This window comes from Protobothrops mucrosquamatus, unplaced genomic scaffold (assembly GCF_001527695.2).
Source record: "Protobothrops mucrosquamatus isolate PMUCROS unplaced genomic scaffold, P.Mucros_1.0 scaffold249, whole genome shotgun sequence".
Lineage (NCBI taxonomy): Eukaryota > Metazoa > Chordata > Lepidosauria > Squamata > Viperidae > Protobothrops > Protobothrops mucrosquamatus.
In genome coordinates, this window is record NW_015386597.1 from 415243 (window position 1) to 436975 (window position 21733).

Here is a 21733-nt window from a genome sequence, read left to right on the forward strand (position 1 = left end):
GACGGCGGCTGCCGATTGGCTTTCTTCTTGCAGCCCCGTGACGTAGCCAGGCGCCGATTGGTCAGTCCGCATTTACCTGCCTTTTATGACGCGCCCTCTGATTCGGTGCTCTCGCGAGAGGCGAGACTTGAGCTTCGTTCCGCGCAGCCGCCCTCGGAGCGCCGTTTGGCTCGATCCGGTTCGCTCGTGGTGGAAAGGACGCATCGAGGCTCGGTGAGTTGGGAAGGCCGGGTAGCGACCTTGAGGCGGCAAAGGAACGTGCGTGCGGCGGCCCATGGCCTCCTTAGACGAGGGCGACCCTGCGTGTCAGGAGTAAGAATCATTGCGGGTGCCTCGCCGATTGAGGTCGCAGCCGGCCATTGCGCTGCGAGAGTAGCGGGTGGTGTTTTCTGCAAAAGCTTTCGGGTGGTCTTCAACGCCAGCCCGGTGCAATTTGGGAGGGGACTAAAGGGACTAAAGCAGTTCTTCTCAACCTTCGCTGAACTTCAACTCTCAGGATTCCCCAGCCAGAATTTGCCAAGGTCGGGAAAAAAAAGTGCACTACAGCACGAGTTCTATTTATACCCTGATTTTATTTGGGTTTCCCCACTAGAGTGGGGAGGCAGAGCCTTTAACACAGTGTTTCTCAACCTTGACAATTTTAAGGCATGTGGACTTCAACTCCCAGAATTCCACAGCCAGCATTGCTGGCTGTGGAATTCTGGGAGTTGAAGTCCACATGCCTTAAAATTGTCAAGGTTGAGAAACACTGCAAGTTTAACAGATGTGGGGAGAAAGTCTTCATCCTGGTTCATCCAAGCCGGGGATAAATAAACAACATGGCGACTGCTTTGGGAAGAAGGTTACAGTTTATTGAAGAGCCAGCCTGAAAGATGGTTCTGGCAGGAAGGAGGAGAGAAATCAAGGGCTGAGCACATGTGGAGTAGGTTTTTAGACCCTCTGAAAGCCTTTTGTTTGGAATAGTTTCCTGTTCCTGTGGCATGAACTTTGAACTCAGTCTGAGTGTGCTTTTCTGGGTATCTATGGTTTAATCCTATTATGTCCCAAAAGTCATATCCTGCTTCCCTGGTGATGGGGCTAATGGCTCCTAGAGTTTGGGTGGGGTAGGCAGATTTTAGGTCTCTTTGTCTTCTTGAGTTTCTGGACTCCAACTTTCTGATGGTTTTACATTTGCATTTGTATAGGTCTGGCTCCTGCTTGGGACAGAGAGATTTGGGGGCAGGGTTGGTTTCTGCTTTTAAAAATCCTTTTGAGGAAATATATTTTTCTGCCCTTTTACTATTTCCTTCTCTGGGGCTCTGACTTCCCTCACAGAGTTGGAAGGAACCTTGGAGGTCTTCTAGTCCAACCCCTTGCTCAAGCAGGAGGCCCCATATCCTATATTAAGTCCAGTCTCTTTTTAAAAGCCTCCAGTGATGGAGCACCCACAACTTCTAACAGCAAGCCATTTCACTGGTTAATTCTTTTCAGTATCAGGAAATTTTTCCTTGGTTCTAGGTTGCTTCTCTCCTTGATTAATTTCCATCCATTGCTTCTTGCCTTGCGTTCAGGTGCTTTGGAAAATAGGTTGAACCCCTCCCCTCTTCTTTGTAGCAGCCCCTTAGATATCGGAACACTGCTATTATGTCACTCCTCGTCCTTTTCACTAGACTAGCCATACCCAATTCCTGCAACTGTTCTTCGTATGTTTTAGCCTCCAGGCCTCTAATCATCTTTGTTGCTCTTCTCTGCGCTCTTTCCAAAGTCTCAACTTTTTTATAATGTGGTGACTGAAACTCGATGCAGTATTCCAGGTGTGTCTTACGATGGCTTTATAAAGCAGTACTAATACTTTACACCAGGGGTCTTCAAAGTTGGCCCTTTTATGACTTGTAGACTTCAACTCCCAGAATTCCTCAGTCAGACATGCTGGCTGAGGAATTCTGGGAGTTGAAGTCCACAAGTCATAAAAGGGCCAAGTTTGAAGACCCCTGCTCTACATGATCTTGATTCCATCCGTTAATGCAGCCTAGGATTGCACTGGCTTTTTAGGCTGCTGCCGCATATTACTAGCTCATATTTAAGTGATTGTCCACTAGGACTCCAAGATCCCTCTCATGGTTACTGCTATTGAGCCAGGTTTCACCTAATCTGTATACTGTAATTCCAGTGGCATTTATTCCAATGCAAATTGCAAAATATTAATCTGAATAATTAAAATACCTGTATTTTTCACACCAGTATCCCAATTAGCATTAGTGTGCAAATTTCTTTTAAGATGCCATCCCTACTACTATTAATTTCATGAAAGCATTTGATCTAGTTTTCCTTTCTTTCAAGGAGCCCTTTCGATTGAGTATTGATACATAGATATAATGGTTCATTTAAAAAAACTTGATATTTCAAAAGACCTTTGGAGGTCTTTTGATTTCTTCCTTTTGCCTTTTTACTCTATTGAAAAAAATGAAAATATTTCATTTGTTTTATGTCCTTCCAGAATCTAGCAAAAACTTTGATATTTCAAAAGACCTTTGGAGGTGAGCTATGGAGCCACCAATGCCTATATTAATCTAATACATTTTTTAGGGATTTGTATTATGATATTAATTTCTGTAAATGATCTGGAATCTCTCCAAATTGAGGGCATAAATTACTTAAATAGAACTTATAAAAATGAATTCTGTTCTTCGCTAATGTAAGTCAAATACATTGCCTTAGAATGTTCACTTAATATTTCAAATAGTTAACCTTTCGTATTTCTTTTTACAGGGATGTTTCTTACTCGAGTACTGTTTCGAAACAGAATTCCTGGAAAACAATGGATTGGTAAACACAGACGGCCAAGATTCGTTAGTCCTTTAATGAAGGCAAATATGATTAGGAGACTTGAAATTGAAGCTGAAAATGAATATTGGCTAAGTTGTTCGTATATGACAAAAGAGCAGGAGTATCGCCACGATGAAGAAAATGTATTTGCATTAAAGCAGCAAAAAATAGCTGAACAGAAAGCAAAGTTTCCTGAACACAAGTATGCTTCAGAATATCTGAAGCACCTTAACATCTCCAAGAGATGGGCAGATTCCTGATATGTGTCCTTTGCCATTCTAATGGATTTTATGGATTCAGTGGGCTTGCTTTTGGGGACAATGAAACAGTGCCACAAAGTCAATAAATATATTCTTATTTTCAATCAGCTATTGGCTTCATAAATACAAAAGCTTTTCTACTAATATGCACGCTTTTTTTTCCTTTCAGGGTTTAGTACTATTGTTATAAAAAGGATTTGAGCTCTTTTTCTTAAGAAAAATATTAGTGATGCATTAACCTACCCTTATGTTTAACCTACCTATTCAGTTAACCTACCTATCCCTAAAAGCTGACTTTGCCTCCTGCTATTTCCCATCCCTCTATCCCCTGGAAACTAAACCATGTATCTACCTTTGCATTCAGAGGCAAACCCCACAAAAACCTTAATATGTTCTCAGCAAAGAGAACATTCCCACTTCATCCATTTTACAGTATACTATATAGCAATGGTTCTCAATCTGTGATGTTATCACAGAGGATCTGCGAAGGCTTCAAGAAATGTTACGATTTAACTCTTAAATCTTGAGAATCTGGCCACAAAGAGTATTTAAAGGGTGTGGAGTGAAGAACCATTGGTATAAAATCAAGCTTGCTGTTTGGAAGAAATTTTGATTTAGGATAGTCGCCCGATTGAAAGAGTTTTTAATGGATGGTTCAAGCAAGTGTAGATAGTTGCCAGTGGTACAGGCTCAGTTAACATCTTATTTAGAGTATGTTAAGGTTGCCCTTGAAATGTGTTAGGAATAGAAAAGAATAGAAAAGACACCAAATAATTTTAAGATTTTAATCATCAATTAATGAGTGTTGTCTTAATTGAATTAAGTGGAAGAGATTTGCTTTTAAGAATCCCCAGACAGTGCATAAAATGACTGAGACATTTTCCATTTCAATAGAGGCTAAATGCATTTTAATGCCTTTCCTCTTTTTATGTCCCTACTCATTTATGATAATACAAAATAAATAACAGATCAAAATATAGCAGAAAGCCTGTTCCCAAGTTATTTATTTTCTTATGCATTCATTATGTCATAACACATTAATGTATCATCAATTTGGCAAAGGAGGGCTTAAAGATTATGCTTTTTAAAAACAAGTTATAATTAAGACATGATCTCTACTTTGATATACAAAAGTCAAACATGACTGAAAATTAATTACACTGGTGGAAAATATACGTGAAGATATTACAAGGTGCAGTTAAAAATAAGAAAATTTCAGGCAAAGTGATCTCTCTTACATAGTTCATTTATAAAAGCCCATTTAAAAAGTCTTTATTAAATTATTAGTGGCAATATGCTTTTTCTGTGCATAGGAATACTATCTGCAACATAAAGAACAGATGCATCATTCACATTATGTATCCTCTTAAGTATCCTCATACCATTTTAGATTTGAATAGTTGCAAGCCTACTACTAGAACAGAGATAAGTAAAATATCTGCATACACTTTGTCATAATAACAGTGCAATATATCTGATGTACCCACTGGTATATAGCACAGGTTGTGGCAATTTTAGCCAAACTATGAATGCCATTCTTATGGCCATTAATTTATACTGGGGGGAAATGACATAGTGGATAGCACGTCCATAATACCCTATAATGTGCAGCCTTGAGCCATATAGTAGTTACGTTCACAAAATAAGTAGAGCTTCCAGGTAAATACATTTAGGATTAAGGTAAAAGACCACAATCCTTAAACCACTTTCTGAAGCTTCCTTCATTAATTTAAGAATCCTGGGAGTTATTAGGATTGCAGTAGAATATAAGATGTCTAATAGTTTATCAGTTCTTTGGTACCAGGAAACAAAAATGCTATCTCAACATATGATCAAAATATGAGCCATTAATTGCTATTCAATCTTCCAAAATACATTTTCAGTAATTTATTTTGTAAACATGGACAGTCTCATTCTATTACAATTTTCAAGTATAATCTGGAAAATACACATTGGATTTTAAGACTAAACCTGCTTTTATAATACAGGTGTATAAGATACATTTTTGGTAGCTATGATCTAAATGAAATTGTATATTGTAAATAGTGTCATTTACATTGCTTAGACCATGTCGCTACATTAATAGAAAATTACAAAAATAACTGCTAGGACATTTCTCCAACACAGGATGCCAGAGATCTGTTTAATCAAGTGCTGTTTTTAAGCCTTTTCTATTAATTACAATTCCTTGGAATAAGAAATCGTAATTACTAGAAAATACTTGTCTTATTTAAAACTGCAGCATAAAATCTAATTTATAATAGCAGCCAGTAAATCAAGTCGTATGTTTGTAGAACTAAACTTAAACAATAATTGGGAAGGGACTTCCTAAGGCAACCAAGAATCTATGCTTACAATATGCAAGCTATAATTCTCCAAATGAATGTACATAAAATGTTTCCAATTATACCATTACACGTTAATTAGCAAAATGCTTTGATAAAGCACTTAAATAAAATCTACACATCTTCCAATATAATCAGCATGAAATATCATACTCTTTGGTATAATTTAATAAGATAGTCTACCTGTTAGTTACAGTTCAGTATTATAAACACTTTTGTTTCTGACCCAACATATAGTTGGTTTCACTAGTCACTGTTGGAATTTTTTCAGTGGCTTAATGATTGCAATAATATTGCCAGCATAGTTTTAAATTTACTCCTAATTATTACTAGAAATCCAATGCCAAACAAATAAGCGCATGTATATTTTTATATATACTTTACTCAGACAACCCTGTTATCCATTTTCACTGATGCATTTGAATTTTTACTTATCTTTTAAGAAAACTTTTGCTGTAGTCAAGTTATTGGTGTAATGGTACATGGGAATGACTTTGGGAGATGGGAAGAGCCACAGCCAGGGAAATGGTTGGACAAAAGCCAGCTTAGCCTATGGGAGCAATGTGAGTATGGCAAATATCTCAGAAGGGACCCTCTTTTCTAGTTTCCTGGAGGAAAAAGGCAACAGCAGAGACATACACTTTTAGAGCTGCAAGATTGATGTCAGCATTGCAAGATAGTCCAGGAAGGAAGCACACCCAGATGAGCTAAATGTAAACCTCATAAGGATGGCATTAGGCTTGCAAAATATATTTCTCCCTTGTCATCTTTAAGGTCCAAGAAACTACAGAGGGTCCCTTCTGAGACTGCCACATCCACACTGCTTCCATGGTCTAAACTGCTGTTTATCCAACTGTTCCCCCAGCTGTGGCTCTTCCCCTGTCTCCCAAGATCCTTCCCATATCATTACAATTAGCTTGCAATAACTGATCTTTCCTACGTACCAAATAATTTAAGGGATAATGTATTTGCTGTAGCTTGTAGTGGATTTGCAGAATTTGTACTGTGCTCTTAACAGTCTGACTTCCTTTTATTTTCTCCTCCCTATATCTAGATGTACTAGATAGCACTACTTCATAGCACTGAACCACATGATTTGACCAAGAGGGCAATGAGAACTTGAGCCTAACGTGAGCTGTAAAGATAGGATGCAGCACTGAGTCACAAAAACTGCACAATGTATTTTATTCTCATTTTAGAAATTAATTTGGAAAAGCCAAATATGCATATATTTTGCATTTTATTCTAGTTCCTGTTGTTTAAAATACTCAAAATCAGTTTTTTAAAATATATCACTTGTACAAATTTTGTTTTATGGATTGAAATAGGAAATGTAGAACAGTTGATATACAACCGATGGTAATAGATTTAAAAGTATATATCAGGACAGGAACCCTTATACAACCACAGGATTTGTGGGAAAGGAAATGCATGCATGCAATTTTTGTCAGAGTCAAGCATCCAATGTCTTGCTACCTTCTAACAGATTAAGATAAGCATTTACTGTTGTACTGAAATTATACATCAATACTTATTGTTAAAAGACAGGACTGGATCCAGGATCAGAGAGAGAGAGAAAAGATGGGGAATTTGAACAATGGAAGCAGATGGCTGTGAACAAGGTCCCCTTTCCCCAGTTCCTTCCCTAGTTCACTCAATGTTCCTAGTACAGAGAGTTATGAAATCCAATCCCAGAACAACACGTTCATACCGGCTTATTTTCTATTTAAAAAAAGCAAGAACAGAAAGAAAAAGAATGATTTCTGTTCATGGCTGAATAACCTGCAGACTTCAGGAAGAATATGTATATTGGGGACATCGGGCAAAAATGCTTACAGATAAAATTCACAATTATTAAATATTCTAAAACGGGGAGGGAGAACATCACTTTTCCATGTTTCAAGGAATTAAAATGTTAGGTTTCTTAAAAATAATGACAAAAATTGCTCAGGAAAATAATTTTCTCAATTAGTGCTTCAGATTGCCAGTGAGCCGAGAAGAAAACCTTGCTTCTTTAATACTGTATTGCAACCAAACAAGTCTGGAAAAAAAAGGACTTCAATGATCAGAGAAAGTTAGAAAGTCATAGTTTTCGATTGGCTGCTTCACAACACCTCTACCATTACTACTGGTTAACTCATGATGGTTATGGGGGGGGGGGAACAAAAAAGTACCAAATACCAATAGCCCACCAGATGATGATTGAGCCACATATATTGTGGAATTTTAATGGTGAAATGCTATAGTAAACTATATTACTACCCTTTCCTACCCCACAGAACTGTTAATGAAAGTAATGACACCAGCATGGCATTGCTTCACACATGAAGTTTGCAGAATCAGTCACTACCACAGTGCAGCTGGAATGCATAGTTTCTGCACTTCTAAGTCTTGCGGACCTTTGCAGGGCATTTTGAGAATTTGGCCCTTGTAAGAGCTTATGTCCATGTTGCAAAAATGCACATCACGAATCTTAAGGCATCAGACTTTTCTGCACTGGAAGTGCTTATAAGCATCCACTGGATACCATCAACAAGCTCGTTCTCCATATCTTGTTAACATGCTGGAATCGTTCCATTGATTTATTGGTGTCTTCCTTAAAAAAATAACATCCAAGCACAAATGTATTGTAGAAATCTATTTGGAAAACAAACCGTAGAAGTATTGTATTGAATAAAGATAAGTAAAGGCAAGTAAAAACATGGCTAATTCTGCTGATTCTGAAAACTGATTTCTCTGCTATGAATGGCTGAATATAAGAAAAACTTTCCAGAAAAGATACTAAAGCACTTATGAAATCTGGGCTGCCACTTGCTTTGCTGAATCAGCTTTTTCTTGCCAAACTAACTGTTGTTTTACAAATTATTACTATTTTTTATACAGAAGAGGTTTCTACTCTGTCAATGCTTTGCAAATCTTCCATTTTCTCTGGAGTTTTTTTTATCTGTCTTTTGAATTTAGCCTGCAACTTGATGAAATCTGTCTATGTTTTGGGAAAAGATCCACCATGAGATGTTTAGTATCAATACTGGAAATATTTTTTCTGTATTTCAGACAAATGTGGATTTAAAGCAGCATTTGGCCTTATTTCATACATTTATATTCATTTCTTTTGAAGAACAGAATTAAAAACTGCTAAATTTGGAAGCAGCTCAAATTAAATTAATGCTTAATATGGTAACCCTGTGGGTTGTAGTTTTAAAAATAAGGTAACATAAAAATATGCAAAGTAAGCAGAAAACATTTTATTATTAAGTGCTACTCAAGGTCAGCCTATATGGTGTGGTCCATGTTTTCTTTCCTCTTTACATAAAAGATTTTGGAATCAGTCATATTATTGACTTTTCTGAGTATATATTTTCTTACCATTTCTCCTTCTCTGAAAGAAATGGATACTGAGATAAGATCAACTCTCCAATGAAACTATAATATGTTTTTTTACACCTGAAAATGAAAAAGATGAATCTGTTTTAGAGGTTTTACACATATGAAACAAAGGAGGACACAATTTACTACTTAGTTGTGCATTCTTTGCTGATAATCACTGTCTCCTATGCCAGGTGTTTTAATTATTTTAATAGTGGCTGTTTATATTTTAAATAATGACTGTTTTTATGCATTTATTGTTTTAATTGTAGTATGCTTCTGAGAATCTTTTATGAGATGGGCAGCCATATAAATTTGATAGATCCTCTCCAGATATTTGTCATCAACAGGAATTGTGAAATCCTTCTCCCAGATGGCTGCTGCCCAATAGGAAGAGTTTTCTCTCCTGCTGATGATCTGCAGTTTTTGTTGCGAAAGCAGGTTCTTTGGCAGTGTTGGTCCCTGGATTTAAATGGGGGCACTTAGGAATGACCCAAAATGGCTTTTGGATGGCTGTGGACCCACCTAGGAGGGGGGAATCTTGAAGATTGCAGTTCCCTGTGGGCGCCGCCGGAAAGGGATTGGTCTTTTATCCAACTTTTCCTATCAGCAGACAGTTCTCATAAGCAAACCTGGGTTTTAACTTCACTTTGCTTTGTTTTTTATCTTAAAAAGTTAACTGGCTTGCTGAATGCTGATTTATTTCAACCCTCTGCTGGATTTTATCTCTTCTTCTTTGTTTTTTTTCCTTTGATCTATTTGGTTGTTTTCATTAACTTCAGCTTTTCCATAAGGAAACATGGCCTTTCTTTGCATAGTGAAAATGCTTTTACTTGATTTACATTTTTATTGGACGTTCACTACAGGGATTTTGTATTTTATGAAGTTTGGAGTTTATTTTTCTTAATCTTTTTTAACATTCTGTTCTTTTGTCTTTTTCCTGTTCCGCTCTGAAGAACTCTTTCCTACCACATTGAGCAACAATGAATTGGATTACAGACAAGGGAAGGAGGGTGACACTCAAGAAAAGACTGCTTGGCAACATGCAATTCTTAGCTGAAAGCTTTTTTAAAAAGTTTGAACTCATAATGACAGTGGAAAACATCCAGAGGTAAGTGACTGTAAATAAACCCACAAAAGGAATATGATTTCAAAGCAGGAGATTTGCTGGGAAGAAGTATGAACTCAGAATTAGAAATAACAGAGTTGACGCCATATGCCCATGAAGCTCAAGCCTGCACTTTTATATAACAGTAGAAAACGGTCTGGGTGGGTAACTTGTAAATTGGTCTTTTTTAAGTGGAATGAAGGAGGTTGGGAAATGTATTTATCACATTTAACTAAGGAACCATTTCATCTGAACATTTTTGGGAAGACAGACTGGCTTTAGAGATTGGACTTATTGTATTTAAGCAGACAACAATTGATAAGGGATGGTATTAAGATTGGATCAATCAGGGTTAATTTTTGGAACGATTTGGGATAGTTAAGCCATAGTAAATTTTCTACGAGTTGATTACAATAACAGTTCATTAACAGAGGGGTTTTGGAATTTTGTCTTTTTTTATTATTACCGTTCTTCCTGTTAAATATTTTGTTATTAATATTGCATACAGATGACAGGTTAACAACTTGTAAATAGAATTAATAGTTTAAAATTCTTTGGGCCTATTTTAAAAGGGGTGGGAAACTAATATAGTTGTAATATATTAATGAGCATTCAACTAGGAAGGATAATATGTGTATATGTGTTAGTCTTTTTAATGCACATTTTTCTTTTTAATGTCTTGTTTTCTTTTTTTAAATTTATTTTGGGGGGGTACTTTGTATTTTAACTTTTTTTTGAATAAAATAAAAATAGATTTAGAAAAATAAAGGAATTGTGAAATCCTGCTCTGTAGCAAGCTACCTTAATTATGCATACCTGATTTAACAGCTTCATCTTCTGAACTGACCTCTACCCACTGGTTATCACCGGCGAGCAATCGATTTTGAGACTCACTGAGTGGCCTAGTAGGAAATGGCTGACTAGTAGAAGAGCTGAAAAATAAAATTTCTGTTAAGAGAGAATGGATCCCCACAAAAGTTCACTCTTGCAACTCTTCATGAAATATGTTTAGAATTTCATTCTGTTGCTTCTAATTATGTACTCCTATCATCCAACAGGTCTGGGCTGCAAGACTTGAATGTTTTTAGATTTTTCTTTTTTAAAGAGTCGCTGCTGTCATATAATCAGATTTTCAAAGCTCAGATTTGTAGCCATAACTACTGTGTAACATTCATGTTTAGTCTAAAGAAAAACAACTCTAAATTTATAAGAAAGCCCCACAAGCAAAATTTGATTTTTTAAATGATCATAAATATAATACCCAGACACCTTGCTTTATTTTGCCAAGCAGGATTACTAACTTCTGTTAAAAGCAATCTTGGAAATTGTTCCTCCAGCAAATAGCTAAAGGTGTTCAGAGGCTACCTGTCAGGGATTTTTTTAATTTGGATATTTATTGGACTCAAATGACTTAAAAATGCTACTTTCAAACGCTGAAATAAAGCAGCTAGAAACCTTTTAGTTTCTAATTTCTCCACTTGGACATCAAAAACAGGTGGCAAGAATCCAATCTAGGGCTCAGCAAACTTCAGAGAACAATGAAATACAAAGTCGAGGAAAAGTAATCCAAAGGATTTTCTACACATTTTCAGTTAAAACAATTTGACTGAATAAGAGTTTCCAATACACCCCCATTTATTTATTTATTTATTTATTTGATCTGCCAATCAGCAAGAAATTTAATGTACAATTATAATAAAGCTAAAAATAAAGCTAAAAAAATAAAAAAGGAATACAAACAATAGAACAAAATTAATTGAGATATCCCATATAATGTCAGCCTAGTCCAGAAATGTAACTAGATTAATTCTATTTTATTGTAAGATTACATTAATAGGATCTTGCAAGTTTGAAAGTACATCCCCACCCCCTGCATTTACAACCCAAGAAACTAGGGAGTGTTCCTTCTAAGACATTTACTACACCCACATTCCTTTTGTGCGCTTAGCTGCCTCTTGTCTGACCATTCCCCTGGCTGTGGCTCTTCCCCCTGCCTCCCAAGGCCATTTGCACATACCGTTAAAGATAGGCACTTTTGCCTGCTTCTATTTTTAATATCTTGCAGATAGCCATCAACTGGAAGTGGGGGAGGGGTCACTTCTGATCCTTCGGAGACTGTTCTGTAGCACTGGCCCAGCCAATGATAAACAGCATCTGCAAACTTCAGCCCCCTGCATTCTGGGAAAATGGAGGATCAACAGCAGTTTCTCTTTACTGCTGAAATGGTGCCATTAGATTGAGATAAAAGATAATCCTATTTCCCCATGGTAGAGGCAGGGACGAGAGGACTGGTTCCTGTTGCAGGAGATGGCTATTTTGAAGTTCTCCTTGTTTTGGAGAACATGCATAACTACACAAGCTCTTCCCTCCATCTCAAAAATCATAAGATGTTTTTGCTCATTTTTACTTTTTTAAACCTACTTTTCCTTTCTTTTGCTTTTTAGATACCTTCTTGGGAACCTTTTGCATAGCCCAAAAAAATCAGTGATAGATTTCTCTGAGGACCTCTGGCACACAAGGGCAAGAGGAGTTAAGCCACCAACCCGTAACAACGAATACCCTCAGTTCTCTTCCACAATTCTCCGAGGAGGTGTGATAAATGCTGCTACAGTTCTTGAATTGCTGGCCTCTCAATGGAATGACACTTTTCAAGCTTCTATAGTGATTTCCTCAGGTAATATTCCATCTTAAAACTCTAGCTACTTTTCATTACCCAGTCATGAACATCCAGTCAGGCTGCAGCTTTGAACATCTTCACCTACAACCAGACACCCCCAGTTTTCGCTATTCGCACATATGTTGATGTGACAATCCTTTTACAGATGGGTTAGAAAAAAAGGAAGTTTTTATTATCAGTTTTCACTGCCCAAGTCCTGGCTTTCTTAGAGGCAGACCTTGACAGGGATAACAATCAAGCATCGTCCACAGACAAGTGCCAGCCCTCTCCTGAGCCCAGGAGTCGGCAACCTTGACTCTTTTATGACTTGTGGACTTCAAACTCCCAGAATTCCTAAGCCAGCATGGCTAAACATGGAAACCTCTGCCTTTCCCCTCAGCATGGCTGGCTCAGGAATTCTGGGAGTTGAAGTCCACGAGTCATAAAAGAGCCAAGGTTGCCTACCCCTGCCTTAGCCTTAGAATCAGGCAGCAATGATCCTTTCTCAATCTATTCACATGACAAAAGATTTATAAAACAGACCTCTCTACTGCAACCAGAAATTTAAAAGCCTTGTTTGGAATACCTGATTTGGAATATGGTGTTCTCAATACTAGTAATATCTGACAAATATCAAATAGATATATATTGGGAAGAAAGAATAACCTTGAGAAGCAGAAGGGACAACTGCAACAAAGGCAATGGCCAAATAAAATAAATCTGAGTCTGGACCAGAAACGTAGTTTGAGAAAGCATCTCAGAGAAGATTCTCACTAAGATAAAGGAAAGGGGGAGGGAGGGAGTATAGTCAGACTTGCATGATTCTGTTACAGTGATTTTACAATAAAAGTAGTATTAACATTTATTACTTTGGTTTCCTAGTCTGGTCTACTTTAAAGAGCTGATAACCACACATTGTTTGCCAAAAGAGAATTCTGCACAATCCAGTCAGACATCATCAGTCTGCACCTAGACTTGAACTTCATGACTCAGATGAATTTGGTTTTTGCACTGATGCCAGGTGGCAATCTTCTCTTTTTTTCTGCCCTATCCCAGACAGCTGAAGAGGAGGAACAGATTTCAATCTCTTAGTTTCCGTAGACAGCCCAACTGGCCTGTAAAGCTTCCTTTAGCACATATCTTCAGGCAGAATAAGCTCAAAGTCTACTTCCTGAGCACTTAGCCTGCCCAGGCATTTTCAGAAAAAAGGCAGAGGTATCTATGGAGTGGCCCATCAATATCTGCAACCTGTACAGAATCTAACGTATCTATCCTGTATTCTTACCAACTCTGGTTTTGTTTGTATGACCAAATCACTGTGAGAGAGTGATTTCCCTCCACAGAAATCCATACCACAATCCTTATTAGCTGTGTCTGAAGAGAGTAGGATTCCCACATCAGAATTTCTCTCTCTGCTGTAGAATAAGAAACTTCACAATCAGTCCAATATGCTGTTTCAGACAAAGGGATGATGCTGGGAAAGCAAACTGAAGAGTTCCATGCCAGGCTTCTTCACATATGTTACACTATGCATTAAGTCTCTTACATATTCTCATTGCAACTAGGTTTGAAACTATTTGCTGATGAGATAAAAATTGTCACCTGTGCGTGCAACAGCAGATTTCTGTGTACCTATGTAGAAAGCACTGCACACACCTTTTAACAGTTTCATTTTGGCTTGAGACAGCGAGCTGCTCAGGATCCATAATCACCAGGCGTGTTGGAAAGTTGCAACCATCTCCTAAGCTGCACAGTATAATAAACAGGACAGAACAAATATTTCATTAGCTTGCTGAATACACACAACAGAAACATATATACAACTTAAGTTTTAAAACATCACATTAAGTGGAAGAGTGGTACATAGACCATGAACATATCATATCCAGCACCAAGTATTGTACCTGTGGCAAGAAAGAGTTTATTGTAGTTGCATGTAGCTTTCAGAGAACATTACCGATTATTTGATATTAATAATTTGTCTGCAAATGTCAAAAGATGGCATCTAAAAAAAAATGGAATGTTCCTAAGCTGCTTTTCAGATCAGGAATGTCTGAACGGTACATTCTTGCAATCTTATCAGTACATTCCTAGTGCAGTCTATGTAATTCCAGAGTACACTAAGTTTTTCATTGCTTAACTTTCTGGACCAAACCATTCTGAACCATTTACAATTTTTTAATAAAGTCTTTTAGATATTGCTAAAGAAATTATTCATGGAGGAAATCTATGTATGTGGTCACTAGGAGTTGAAAATTACTTGATGGCACATTGTCAATCAAAAGAAATTGTAACTGGCTAATTGGACTACTGACTTCATCAAGTACAATAGGCCACCTAATGAGAAGGAAGGACTCACTGGAAAAGGGCCTGATGCTGGGAAAGATTGAGGGCAATAGAAGAAGGGGACGACAGAGAATGAGGTGGCTGGATGGAGTCACTGAAGCAGTAGGCGTGAACTGAAATGGACTCCAGAAGATGGTAGAGGACAGGAAGACCTGGAGGAACGTTGTCCATGGGGTCGCGATGGGTCGGACACGACTTCGCAATTAACAACAACAACAAATAATGGCAATGTTTTTCCAAGTATATTAGCACGATTCTTCCATTAGAAATTCATATCCAAAATAACTTTTTTATTTTTAATTTAATTTGATAAAATTTGCAAATCCAGTAGACTTTAGTAAATAAACAAGGTATTTCTATGCTGAATTTCTAAGAAATAACTGCACAAATACTAATATTTGACTCTATGAATCTTTCTCTCTCTCTCTCTCTTTCTTGATTAAGAAAATGTTTTATGGGAAGAACAAATCCCTAGGTTTTTTTGTATAAATAATTTAAATAATGGCTATTAAGTGATAAAGAAGGAAAGGAGATGTTTTAATTTCTTGATTTCAGCTTCATCACTGTCCATGTATTCTGTCTTCAGTCTTTATAGAATGCAAGCAATCAAGTTAAAAATTATTATGGCCACAATAAGAAAGTTGTTATTTTACTATTATTTATTTGATTTCTATGGCTACCCATCTCAACAAATGATTGTTAGAATTCCTCTGATAACCATGGCAGGATCCATTTCAAAGTAGTTTCCTTCCATTTTCTGTATTCAAGTTGGTAAGGCATATTTGGAAGAAATTAAAGGGAAGCATTAATTTTAAATCCTACTCACATGGCAGACTTATATTCTTGTATAAATTACTTTGAAATCTGTGTTTGAATATTTTGGGGGGGTTTGGAAGCCATGAGCAAGCAGAGGTATTAACACCTGAATTCTTGAAAAGGAATTTGGGCCGTTCAAAATTACAACAAGGCAGTATATTTAATAAATACCTTTTGAATTCACTGGTCTACATGCATTAGCAGCAACTAAAATACCTACGTTATTGTCAGTGCTTTGTATGATTAAAAGGTGAGACTAATTCAGCAAAAAATAGTGTTTGAAGTTTAATGACCTACTCAGAATATTTAAGAAGTGGATGTCGACTTCACTATGCACTAATTATAATACAGTCAGTCCTCAGGCTATGACTGCAATTCGGACCAGAATTTTTGTTGCTTAGTGATGCAGTCGTAAGGTACAATGTCATACGATCACATTGCCTATCAACAGCAATCTGTGTGGGTTGTTAAGTAGAAAGAGATGAGCGTTCCACACGAGCAGGCTAGTTACTGTATGGATGCTAGAGTGCTGCAAGTGGGCACTCTGAAGTGTAGGAAGGTGTGCGGTGCTGAGAAAAAGGTACTCTAGAACATGAGTGGGTGTGCAACTGCAGAGTGTCAACGCTGCAAATACTGTATATTCTTGCTTTGACAATATGCAGAACTGTCTGGTATTTATATAGTTAAACCAGCAACTGGGAAAGAGGGAGGAGCATAAGGATAGCCCGGGAGAAAGAAACCGGAAGTAAATCACATCTTCCAAGTTGATTGGAAGATGTGAACCATGACCCTACAATAAGGGAGTGGGAAATGCTTGGAATGTATATGCGTAACGGAAGAGAAGCCAGACCTAAGTATTTCCACCATGCTGTACTGACGTCTCTGTAACCTTAATAAATGCTTTTAGGAAAAAATATGCCTGAAAGTCCTTTTAAGTGTTTCGTTAATCAGACACATGACACAGAGGGTGGGGAGCCCTGAAGGCAAGTGCTACTGAGTGCAGGAGGGTAGATGTGTACTGTGGGCCAACACTATGGTGTATGTCAACTTCCAACTTCTGCCTGTTTCTCCACTGACTTTGTTTGTAGGAAGCTGGCAGGAAATGTAGGAAATTGTGATCACCTGACTGTGGCTCACTGCAACATTGTAATCAGAAGCCAAGCACTGGATGCCTGGATTGCGATCATCTGATCACAGGGATGCTGCAGTGGTAGTAAAAATGATAGTAAATCCCCTTCATTCAGTGCTGTCGCAATTTTGAATGGTCACTGAACAAGTGGTCACAATCCAAGGATTACCTGTATGGCTAAGAGTAATCATAAGCCACCATTTTGGTTTAATATCAGTAAGTGTGTTAATTTAAAACGCTATATCAATCTTTAATTCTGGTCACAGTCCAGAATATATAGTAGTATAAGATTAATATTTAAAGATTTATATACCTCTGAATTCTATACCTAAAATTTAGAATTTATAAGTAAAATATATAAATGACAGTACCTTGTAAAAATAGGGAGCAGCCAGTATTTTTTTTCATCTCCAAAAACCTCTCTTAGGTTTTTTTGACATCCAAGAGAGAAGCCATTTTTGTCAGGCCCATTTCGAAACATTGGTGCCCGGAAAGCTTCTATATCACACATAAAGGAAAACAAATTCATCAGTTTAGGAAAGTGAAAATGTCTTCCAAAGCGAAATATTAAGAATAACAGAATAAACAGAATAAAGCAGATTGAGTCATCTCTCATGAAAATAATGTCATTTGCAAGGCTGTAAAACATGTTACAGCTCTTAAACTAAAAATTGTTTCAGATACAAATATACATCATTTTTTTTCTTTTGTTCAGACCATTATAAAAACTAAAAAAAAAGAACAAGAGAAGGAACTAATATTTTATAACACTATCATTTGTCTAGAACAGTATTTCTCAACCTTGACAATTTTAAGGCATGTGGACTTCAACTCCCAGAATTCCACAGCCAGCAATGCTGGCTGTGGAATTCTGGGAGTTGAAGTCCACGTGCCTTAAAATTGTTAAGGTTGAGAAACACTGGTCTAGCTAAACAAGATTGTACAATATTTATTTTGGTCAGCAATTAAAAAACACAATTTTCCTTCCAAATCCTTTGCAATTATTAATATTACTTTCTTCATATAGAGTAAGCTACTTTGTTATAATTTTCATTTTGTGTAATCTAGAAGCATGCGTGGTTAAGCTCAGAATATACAGAAATTCTTATTTATTTCCCTATACACTCAATGGGTGTATAGTATATAACAGGCATGTCAGACATCGCACGACATATAGGAACTTTCCCCCCCATTGCCGGCAATGGGGTGAGCGCGGTTTCGGCGTGACGCATCCGGCCCACGGGCTGGCAGTTTGACATGCCTGGTATATAACAAAGAGATTGTGGCCTGGTATCAATAGGGAGATATTTTCTTTCCACAAAAGTTTCTGTAGCTGGAAATAAATCCTATCATCATGATTCCCATTTCCTTTATTCATTTTCTTAGCTATATTAAGTTTAGTTTGGTAAGAAAAGAAACAGGAATCTAACCTTTGCTGACAGAAGATTGTAAAATATAAAGAAACTTACTTGGGCCTAGTTGTATGCAAATATGATCAGATATTAAACTTACAGGGTAACCTTGGGTCAGATACAATTTTCAACATAAACGTAGTTCACAGAGTTATTGTGAAAATGAGTTGAAGAACCTTGAGCTGCTTGGTCAATGGATGGGGTAGGAACTAAATAATAACAGAAATAATAATAAGAATCCCTGTAATTTACTAACCAATTGTTGATCTGTTTTTACCAACTAGCCAGCAGTGGTAACTAAACAATGACAGTATGCTGATGAAGAACATAGCAGCCACAAAGAAAAGGAAAAGAACATGGAATTTTGCACGGGTGTCTGGTAGTTCGTTCTGAGAAGAAAAAGAAAATAACTCTATTAATGCATTTTCATCGATTTCCTGTTCAAATGCTATTTTCTTATAAAGATTTTATTCTGAATTAAAATAAATAATATGAATTCATGTACAGCAACCAACACTTATATGTGAATTTGACAACATACAATGTATTTCTTTGTGGTCATAACTTTCACAACTAATAGACAAAAGTCATTGAACTGGAAAAGTTAACAACTGACTGCCAACTAGTCAAATCAGGAGGAAAACAAATATTGTTCAAATTCATCTTGTTAAATTTGACATTAAGAAAGGATAGAAGAGCTGAAAAATTTGCAAGATGGACTAATTAATGATTAGCAAGGGAATAGTAGTTGTGCTAGATGAAATAAGAAAGATTTAAGCAATATTTTCGTTAAGGAAGAAAAGAATGATTAAAAATATACCTGTGAATGATGCATTTAAGAAATTTAAGGAAACTTCTTGAAAATACAAGACTTTAAGGCAGGAATCCTTCGACTCCTCAGAAGATTTTTCAGGATTAACTCCACTAAGGGAAAAAGTAACTCTATCTATAGAAGAGAAGGCTGACTTTCAGACCGTACTTGCAATAAGTATGGAAACCTTTGCAGCTGATATTTATTTAGCAGTGGCAAGATCTGAAAAAAGAGGCAATCCAATGCAACACTTGGATCTGCAGAACCCATGGTATTTCCAATCCCCAACACACTCCAAACCATGTCAATTTCAGCTAATGTTGATTAATGCCTTCTCTTGAAATCAATTTAAAGATTAATTTGGTGTTAAGAAAATGGCTGTGTATTAGGTGCAGACAAGCAACACTGCAGCATTTTTCTCCTTCGCCCAGTATAATCTTGAGAGAGAATCAGAGAAATATTGATCCATATGCTAATTAAATCAAGTAAAAGAAGGAAGTACTCCACTTTGTTTTTCTTTTAACTGGAACATGTCTGTGTGATAATTTTTATTTACTGTCTTAATATTTTTTAAAAAAATATGTTAATGTTATATTATTGATTGATATGGATAGTCACTTTAAGGGATACACAAATGTTTAAAATAAAAAAATGTATATTTTTGACTACAGATGTGGGAAGTAAGCCAACTTTTTCCACTTTCAGCCTACACTAGAACAACAGTTCTTAAAAGCCCACAAAGCACTGTCTAAGAAGGGGAACAAAAGGCTACCATTTTTTGAGCTACTGCCCTTCTTCCCCAAATAAAGTGACTTCAGAAAGCATGAGTCTAGTTTTGTTCAGTGAAGACTCTTTTGGCAGTGAACAAAGAGTTCAAGGAATCTGATATTGATGGTTCAGGAAGGGCATAATCTAGGCTGGGAGAACAAGACCAAATTTCTAACAGGTTTTCCTCACCATGTAGTTCAAGGGAGGAAGACCTTCCTTTATTCTCTTTATGGTGATTATTTTTCTGTGTGCAGGTAGAAATGGGAAGAGAATCCCTGTGAGGAAAATATCCTGAGATCCTGAGATGGTATGAACTCGGAATCACATACTCTGAAGACATAGCAATGGCCTAACCAGAATAATCTCTTATTTGCAGAGGCTTGTTGCAAACATTTTGAAGGTTTAAACTATTCAAACAAGATTATTATACCTCATACATTTCAAAACAGCTTTGTATCATAACACAGAGTACACTGTAAGCAGATGAAAGGAAAAGAGAATACTTTGTAGATTTTAAAAATATTTTCCATATACTGAAGATTCATATGTTGAGTGAAAAGTGTTTTATTAATGTAGCACAATTTTTATATGCTCAAATTACTAAATACCTTATTAAATACTCAATAGCTTCATATTAAAAATTCAACAGCATGTTCCTTTTGAACAATGACAATACAACAGGGGACTGAAATTGCTTTATTAATAAAATATAGATAACATTAACATCATTTAATTTTCTGTCAATATATGCTACACTTCAGAGCACCAATTTCTCCCTCAGGCATTAAATAAAATACATATTGCTAATTATAAAGGACTAGAAATATTGTGTAATAATCTTGTAACTCACTATCAGAAATAAATGTACATAAGAACATACTAGCAGAGACTACTGCTTAAATTGCATTTTACCTTTGGACAATTCTCAGCAGATTTCCTGCGGCAAAGCTTTGTGCAAATAAAGACAATTTATTAAACAGCTATAAGCCCTTAAGACTAGTGTTCAGAAACAAATAAAAATGCTATTAGAAAATTCATGGTCTTTGCGTGCACAAGGTGTAAAGCGTGCAGTATTCAATGTCAAGAGGCTAATAGTTTACATTCACTGAATGAGTATGTGAAGATGAACTTGTGTTTGCATGAGATAAAGGAGTCACTGATTTTAATGGTGTATATTCAAGCCGCACCATTAAAATTAAGAGATCTATTCATTGGTCTCTCTAATTTTTATTATCTGAAGCCCAACTTGAAACTACCTCTACAACAGAAATCAACTAAGAAACTTACTGGTAATTTCTGTCTACATTCATCATAATTTGAACTAAAATTTGTTACCCAAATATGAATCAAAACATTTCAACAGTAGAATTTATTGAATTTTCTGACCCCTTAATCCAAATGGCCCCTGTACTTCTTCACTTCCTGGAAGAATATTTAGGGGGGGGAAAACTATTAATACAAACAAAAGACACATGCTCTGTCCAGTTTCTCCATCTTGTAATCTTAGTTGTCAACTTCAGTTGAAAACAGTCCTGGAAATTCCTTCCTGCTTATATGATATACATGTACAATAATACATGTACATATGGCAATCTTTTTAAATGTGTGCATATGAGCTGGAAGCAATATTCCAACAAAAAGCTATGACAAAAAATTTATAACATGAACTGGCATGAGCATGCAGAAGACTAACAGAGTGCATCCATAAACATCAATCAGAAGACATGATGAAAACACCTTATTCTCACAACATGGATAGACAATTATAGTTTCACCTGGGAAAATATGAGCATCCCAGACCATAATGCTAGGGAATGCCTTAAAGCTTGACATTCAGACAATTTAGCCATAAATAGAGATAAACCACATTTACACATTATTCAAAAAAACCCATAAAAAGAAGTAATTAAA

At 36.5% G+C, this 21733-nt stretch overlaps 2 protein-coding genes across 3 annotated transcripts in view; one reads left to right on the top strand and one right to left on the bottom strand.

Moving 5' to 3' along the window:
• The first annotated feature begins 159 nt into the window (after nt 1-159).
• MRPL57 (mitochondrial ribosomal protein L57) lies at nt 160-6439 on the top strand. Of its 2 annotated transcripts, none has more exons than XM_015814408.1 (2): nt 160-213; nt 2749-6439. In XM_015814408.1, exon 2 carries the CDS (start codon nt 2751-2753, stop codon nt 3063-3065), a length of 315 nt encoding a protein of 104 aa, XP_015669894.1. In that variant the 5' UTR covers nt 160-213; nt 2749-2750; the 3' UTR covers nt 3066-6439. The 2 variants fall into 2 exon arrangements, with proteins under 2 accessions (XP_015669894.1, XP_015669895.1); XM_015814409.1 differs by lacking the exon at nt 160-213 and adding an exon at nt 278-312.
• A 1570-nt stretch (nt 6440-8009) lies between these two features.
• Nucleotides 8010-21733, bottom strand: part of ZDHHC20 (zinc finger DHHC-type containing 20) — a 46277-nt gene continuing 32553 nt past the window's right edge. Inside the window, exons 8-13 of the mRNA XM_015814410.1 lie at nt 18500-18632; nt 17203-17329; nt 14197-14286; nt 10701-10816; nt 8777-8854; nt 8010-8047 (exon numbers count right to left, since the gene is read on the bottom strand). Of these exons, the coding sequence (XP_015669896.1) occupies nt 8817-8854; nt 10701-10816; nt 14197-14286; nt 17203-17329; nt 18500-18632 (504 nt within the window). The 3' untranslated portion in view covers nt 8010-8047; nt 8777-8816. The remainder of the gene's footprint in view (nt 8048-8776; nt 8855-10700; nt 10817-14196; nt 14287-17202; nt 17330-18499; nt 18633-21733) is intronic.